The sequence below is a fragment of the Bos javanicus genome, chromosome 13 (assembly GCF_032452875.1).
Source record: "Bos javanicus breed banteng chromosome 13, ARS-OSU_banteng_1.0, whole genome shotgun sequence".
NCBI lineage: Eukaryota > Metazoa > Chordata > Mammalia > Artiodactyla > Bovidae > Bos > Bos javanicus.
This window is the reverse complement of record NC_083880.1, coordinates 41,600,537-41,607,972: the sequence shown is the minus strand read 5'-3', so window position 1 is coordinate 41,607,972 and position 7,436 is coordinate 41,600,537. Positions and strand designations below refer to the sequence as shown.

The 7,436-nt window shown below is 54.0% G+C and overlaps 1 protein-coding gene across 6 annotated transcripts in view; it reads left to right on the top strand.

Annotated features, from left to right (window-relative positions):
• The first annotated feature begins 7,036 nt into the window (after positions 1 to 7,036).
• The window catches only part of FOXA2 (forkhead box A2), a 67,562-nt gene continuing 67,162 nt past the window's right edge, over positions 7,037 to 7,436 (top strand). For 5 of the 6 annotated variants that reach the window (XR_009740308.1, XR_009740311.1, XR_009740309.1 and 2 more), the window contains exon 1: positions 7,338 to 7,418. Coding sequence is in view for 1 of the 6 variants with exons in the window: in XM_061436398.1 (XP_061292382.1) it covers positions 7,332 to 7,418 (87 nt within the window). In the remaining 5 variants the exon portion in view is untranslated. Of the gene's footprint in view, positions 7,419 to 7,436 lie in introns of all 6 variants that reach the window. The other variant, XM_061436398.1, reaches the window with a different exon arrangement.

The following is a 7,436-nucleotide window of genomic DNA, read 5'->3' as shown; positions in this document are numbered from 1 at the left end:
GGGAGCAAGGGAAACCGTGTATTTCCTGGCGGGGCGGGGCGCGGGGGGGGCGGTTAATTCTGGCATGTCTGCGGGTTCAGACTGCATTACTCCTGCTCTTGTTCTTTTTCTGGAGCATCGGCCAGGCGGTGCTAGTTCAGCATCGGGTCAGCGTCTGTGGAAGAAAATTCCCAGTCCCGGTCGCTTCCACAGGAGACCCAGGTCTTCCCCAAGAGGAGGACGTGAAAACTCCATTTCAAACTCGATAAACAGGAATCTCCTTGTCACTTTCCTTGAATCTATTTTGCTACTTAAAAATACACACTGGGATCAGTGATGAGGTCGGGGGATGTTTAGGAAAAGGTCAGCGAGTCCAGCGCCAGATTCGCCGGGAGGCAGGACCAGAGAGTGCTCTGGGCTCTCGCTTTCCGAGAAGAGCAAAGGGGGAATCTTTGTGATGCAGCGCGATCGCAGGTGACACTTTGTTTAGACCACTTTTCTGTGCTCGGAAAATGACAGCTTCCAAATCACAAACTGATCATTGCTGTAGGTTCCCACTTCTGCCTAGTCGACCAGGGAGGTCCCAGGAGAGGCGCTGCGGGAGGTGCAGGCCGCAGACAATGCCGGGTGGGGACGGGGAGGGGCGCCGGGGAGAGCACGTTCTCCACGCCCCAAGCTGCGAACACGTTCCGAACCCTGGGATGGTGCATCCTGGCTTCGGAGATGGTCCGTGCGGCCGGAGCGAGTGGGAGGGGAGAACCCACTGAAGGTGACGATGGACTTAACACTTCACGTTTCATCAAGGCCCAAACCACCACCCTGCTCAGGACCGCTGGCAAGATGACTTGGGGAAGCGGGGCTCTTCCAGCCGTGGTCTTAGGACCAGCCTCCACCGCACCACCTGGAAGTCTGTTAGAATGCAAACTCTCAAGCCCCACCCCTGACCAGCTGAATCAGAATCTGCATTTTAACAAGATCCCCAGGGGAAGGTTATGCACATAAAAATTTGAGGGGTGGTCCCAGCCCTGGTTAATTATCGGGGACCTAGTGGGTCACAGTAGCTGCAGTATGCTAACCCTCCCTGTCAAACGAAGCTCTCACTTTTCAGGAAGCTCCGCAATCCTTCCTCGGAAAGGACTCTTGGAAATAAAGTAGATGAGAAGTGAATACAGACTCGTGTATTACACACTTGCATGTTCTCTCTCTCTCTCTCTCTCTCTCACATACACACACGAACACAAACACAGGGCACCGCTCAAGACAGCAGGTGCTCCTTCTGCCTTCTTCCCAAAGCCAGAACCCCTGTAGTACCTGTAGGATGGAAAGCTGGTACTCGAGAGAGATTACAAATGGTAGCAGCAGTGAAGGGGCCTGCCATATGCCCCTGACTGGCTACTTTCTGCTGGCATCATGCCATCAGGCTGGCTTCAGAGGACCCAACCCTTGGTTCCCCCATCAATTCTGAGTCGACACAGGCAGGGTACTTCACCCGAGGTTTGCACGCATCCCTGCCAACAGGTCAGTTAATTCTGAATGGTGACAGGTAGACTCCCCTTTGGAATGGGGCTCTGGCCCTCGGGAAAAATCCCTGGGTCATTGCTGAAAGGAAACTTGAAAACATAAGCAGAGTAAGTTCTGCTGGAACCCATGTCAGAAGAGGAGAAGAAGAGGAGCAAGTAGAAGAAAATGACCTCTATAAGCACATGGCTTTGTCTACAATGGTCAGGGCTGCAGTCTCGCCGTATGTAGTATAGGAATTACTCATTAAAGTAGTTGCTGAATGGACCAGAAATCTATAAACTCCTCTTCATCATGAGAGGAGTTCATCTGCTTAATATGAGAGCAAGTTGGTTCTAATGTTTTTTCTGTTAATCCAAAGCCCCTATATCACTCTGATATGGAAGGCAGAAGCGGCCTAAGGCCACCAAATCCAGGCCTTGCTAACCTCCTTCTGATCTCCACTTTCCTAAGAAGGAATGTCCAGGTCTGATTCTTCAGGTTCATGATGGATTCTCCGTGACCCCCATCCTCTATTGCTGGCCTTTTGGGCAGGAATAACAGATTACCTCCAAGAATAACATCTAAATGTATGAAAGAGCTCACAGGGCCACCAATACAGATACATCTAATTTAGGCATCCCTTAAGAGGAACTTATTCTGATTCACATTGACATGTTGTTACTGCTACTCAAAATTGTAATTGCTGTATTTTTATCTCTTCCAATTAGATTAATTACCTGCTTAAGAGTCCCACATACAGAAATGTGCTAAAGCCTCAACAATGGTAGACAGGATGCCAAGAAGATACTAGAAATATTCATCAGACCCTGGAACCGAATGGGCAGATCATTGATCTTCTCCACAGGCCTACAAAGATGGCAATGGGGTCGACAACTGCTCAACCTGACCACCAAGGAAGCTCACAAAAATGCACAATGCATAACTGCACCCAACCATCCAAACAGCCATCAAATTCTACATGCATCAGAGAAAGAGATGTGAGTACCTAATTCATCCAATGGGACCTGTGGACAGAGCCTCACCCCTCCCTGGTATCAGGCTAGGAAGTCATCGCCTGGGGTTGGCATGCAAATAGCTTCTCTTCCTCCCTTAACTCAGGAAGGGCACCAACACAGGTCAGAGAACATAATACTGGTTTGTTTTCTGAACTCAAATCCTTGTTCCCTTGGAACGGTGACTTCTTGCACAGGTGAGAACTGAGTGAATATAGTGTAAGTTATTTTGGTAAAGTTTCCATGATGTCAAATCTAATATTCTTATTATATATTTCACTTAAAATAATAAAAAATAATGTCATCATAAAATAATAGTTTATTATATAAAATGATACAACTATACTGCAGGAAAAATATAGATTGAAGAGACAATCCTACCACCAAATACAACCAGGGTTGCTGGCAACATATTTATCTTATTTTATCATTATTTATTAGGACTTATTTCCCATATTTTCCTGTGAATCTTGACCAAGAGAGGTAGATTGTGTGCATGTGTATAAACTTACTGTGTATAAACCTACAGTGTCATATCTTGCTTTTCTCTCACTTAAAATCACTTTCTTCTGTGTGTGCGTTTTCACATAAATCTCCTTTGAAAGATATTCTTCACTAATTATCTTTTCAATTGCCCTCTCTGTAAACAACTGGGATTTTGGCCATCAAAGAACTATGAAAGCCAGCAAAAAAAGTATCTGAATGTTCAACGCCAAGTAGACTAATTTTGATAGTCTGATTTTTCTAAACGAAATTTCAGAAATAACAACCCACAGAAAATGAAATGTTAATTACAACCTTTGACACAACTATATGCCTCTTCTTTATTAAGACTTGGGACTCACCCTGAAAATGCCACCGTGAATGAATAACGGAGGGGTGGGTGTCTGATTTCCCCCAAACCAAGGGTTATTTGGAGGTAAAACGTGTATTTTCACAAGATTTTGCTAAGTCACCTTTCTCTGTCTCTTCTGTTTTAACCTCACCGGCAGACCTGTCTGGTAATGCGGTAAATAAAGCAAGGGTCCTCATCCTCTGAGATCTAATACCTGGTGATCTGAGGTAGGAGTTGATGTAATAATAATAATAGAAATAAAATGCACAGTAAATGTAATTTGGAAACCATCTCCCCCGACCCTGGTCCCTGGAAAAATTGTCCTTCATGAAACCAGGTCCTTGGTGCCAAAAGTTTGGGGACAGCTTCCCTAAAGCAAAGCCTATCCAAGTATGTATTCTCCAAAAGGCTTCCTTTTGAATCTTGATCAGCCAGAAGCGCCCGCCCCACCACCACCACCCTTTGGCATTTTATGGGTCATCGCTTTGGGAAGTTGAGTTCTATTTGTTGATATCCCTTCCCCACTGGCTAGTTTCATATGATGAAGAGCCACGCGGATGAAGGAGTGTTACTGGAAATTGCAGGGAGCCCGGAGGAGGCCCAGATTTGAGTCTGAGTCTATGCGCTGGGACAGCACCCGGAATAAAATCAGTGCGCGCTAACCCCTAGCATAGTCGTCGATTATAAGGCGACTTTTACGCAAACCCGGCAGCGCCGGACAAGACTGGGTAACAGGGGACAAGGGCAAAGGAAAGTTGTGCAGATTTCAGTCCTCCTTCAGATAAGGGGGTGGAGGGAGATTTGGAGAAACATCTGTTTTCAGCCCGAGTTACCCGCGAACTTTTTTCCTGGAGAGAAGCTCCCGGAGCAATTTACAGCATTCCAGCCAGAGGCTCTCGTGCCAGACGCTCTGAATCAACCTTTAGAAACTCGAGCTGCCGGGAAGGGAAGAAGCCAGAGTCGCAGGGGTGGGAGCGCCCCCTCGGGCCTCGGCGTGGAGACCAGCGGCGGGCCCGCGGCGTGAGCCCTCGCTCCCCGCATCAGCCGGCCGCGCTCGCCTTTCCCGGGGAGGGTCCTCGCGGCCGCGTCGCCCGAGCTCCGCGGCGTCGCCACAGGCGACGGAGGCCGATCTGGATTTGTGCAGAACTTCGGGGACCCGGAAGAAGCGCCAGCACCCCCCTGCCCACCGGAAGCCTTTTCCGGGAGACTGGGAGACGCCGTCGGACGGCGCGAGCGTCCGGGTCGCGCGGGCTTAGGGCCGCGGGAGTCCGTAGGGCTGTGGTCTATCCCGGGGCCGCGTGACCGACAGGGGGAGCCCTATCACTGCGGAAGCCGGGGACCCGGGGCCGGGCCACCCAGGGGCGCGCCCTCCTCAACCGGGCCGTGCTCTCTTCTGCGGGCGGAGAGGTTTCCAGAACCAAGAGCGAAAAGAGAGGAGTGGACACACATAGACGCACATACTAGGTTAACCAGGACGCTCGAGCTTTCCATCTCCTGCACCCCGGAAGGTTGTCTGTCGTTTCTCCGGTTTTACTGTCTGATCTACTGGCTCAAACGGTAAAGAATTAGCCTGCAATGCAGGAGACGTGGGTTCGATCCCTAGTTCGGGAAGATCCCCCGGAGAAGGAAATGGCAACCCACTTCAGTATTCTTGCCTGGGAAATCCCATGGACAGAGGAGCCTGGCGGGCTACAGTCCATGGGGTCGCAAAGAGTCTGAGACGACTGAGTGACTAAGCACACACACTACTGAGTGTGAGAAGGGCCCCGCAGGGAGGAGGAAGGGCGCGTGCTTGCGCGTTTGTGTCTGTGTGTTTCTGCCCTGGGCCTGCACAGAACGCTTTGAAAAACAGGCCAGTGCGCACCGTCTCTCCCAGCCCTCTGGAGAGTGAGTGGTCAGGTCGTTTCCACCCACGATGGGGGACGGGTGAGAGATGCCCAGGGTCTGGTCCCTTCGGCTCCCCCGCACACACCGACACTATGTGTGCCTACACCCAGGGCACTCCCAGGCTGTACCCAGGACCTCCCTGTCCCTCTTGGGGGTTCTCGCTTTTGGGCAGACGAAGACCTTTGGCTATGGGGAACCCTTCCCCGGCCCTCGCTCAACGGATACATTAACGCCCTCTTTATGAATTAGTCAGATCAGCAGTGCCTGCACCTTTAGCTCAAAGCGTTGCAGGCTCTAGCGCCCTGGAGTAGAGGAAAGGGGTGGGCGTTGCCCCAGCCCACTGCTCCGCCCCTGTCCTCTGGCCTGACCCTTACCCGGCCTTCCGCTCTAGATGCTCAGTTCCGTGCCTGCCACCTCGCTTCTGTCTTTGGCCACCACTCCCCACAACTCTGGACAGGTGGGGCAGATACCCACTGTTTCCTCTCTCTGTGGGGTTGAGGGCTCAAGGCTGCATCCTCACGGCCCAGCTGGGTTTTTAGAATCAAGAAAGTGTGTCCACCTCCAAACACCTGTAGTAGTATTCCCTACCACCCCCACCCCAAATCTGGCTCACTGAGGTCTCCGTATCTAACCCAGAACAGATGATCATTTGAATTGGAAGTTGGATCGAAAATGAAAGGACGAATATGGTGCTAGGGTTGCAAATTCTCATAAAACAGTTCCTCGGGAAAGCGGAGACCACAGAGCCCCTCGGGCGGACTCTTTTTGCCCCAGTATTGATTCCTTAATTCCCCTCTCTCCTCTTGCCTCACCCCTCACCTCAGGCCTTGTTTGTTTTAGTTATGAAACGCTGTGGGTACTTCGGTTGTGGCTGAAAAGTAACCTTGAAACACTCTGTTCTGTCAGAGACAAATAGTCTCCCAACCGTCGCAGCTGCTGGCGGGGCCGCTTGCGCCCTGCACCCGGCGCCGGGACAGTGGGACGGGGCTTGTCCCCGCCAGCCGCCCGGTCGGGCCCTGGAAGCCGGGCTCGGAGGAGGCAAAAAGCCGGGGCGGCGGGACCGCAGGCCTTCCGTAGCCGCTCTGGGTCTTAACTGTAACGGGAGTGGCCTCCCAGCAGCAGCGGCCGGGGAGTTCAAGGTGTGTACACAGTTTTGCTACATAGGACAGCGCTTTGCAAACTGGCTCTGTCACCAGCTGGCTGTTTTGACAGGGAATGAACCCTGCGAGCGCAGAAACCGGGATAAATAAATGTGGCTTTGATAAGGCTCTGCGGAGCCTGAGCGGAGGCCGGACGCGCCCTCGGACCGACGTACCAGGCGCCCGGCACAATGAGACTCGGCGGGCGGGGGGAGGGTTGGTGGTAGGGGTCAGAGCCCGGGGCCGCTCCACAGGGTGGCCTCCTCAGGGGTCCCTCCTCCCGCCGGGACGCCCCGCAGACGAAAGTGGGGGCTGGACCCCCCAGAGGCCCGCGTCCACCCTCTTGGCTCTCCCGTCGAGGCTCCGCGCGCGGGGGTGCGGGGCGGCTGAGTGGGTGGGGGGGACGGGCAGGTGCGGGGCGCAGGCCGGGGCTCCCTCTCGCCCAGGTGTGAGCTGATTATTCAAATGGGCTGCCCCGGGTCTGGGGATTGGAGGCCCGCGCCGGCGCGCCGCGCTATATCACCAGCCGCCCACGTCACTGCGGCACTTGTCCGCTGCGCGGTCCACACCTCCTCCCCCTCCCTCCTCCACCCCTTCCTCCTCCTCCTCCTCCTCCTCCTCTCCGCCCCCCCACCCGCCCCCGCGCCGCGCGCTTCCCGCCGCCTCCGGGCAGCTCGGCACTGCCAGCCTCGGCCTCCACCGGGCAGCCCGCGAGCGCGGCGGCGGCTGGCGCTCCGGCGGCGGGGCTCGGCTCCGGGCCTCCTCCTACCCCCGGCCCCCTCCTCCCACGACCCAGACCTCCCGCCCACTTCCCACCACCGCCTCCGGCCGGCCGAGGGAGCGGGGCCGAGAGACAGGGAGAGCGAGAGGGAGGGAGGGGACCGTGCCTCGGCCGACTTTTTTTTTTTTTAAGGAGGGTGGGGGTGGGGGGGGGGTGATTGCCGATCGTTTGTTGTGGCTGTTAAATTTTAAACTGCCATGCACTCGGCTTCCAGTATGCTGGGAGCGGTGAAGATGGAAGGGCACGAGCCGTCCGACTGGAGCAGCTACTACACCGAGCCCGAGGTAGGCATTCGGCTTTGC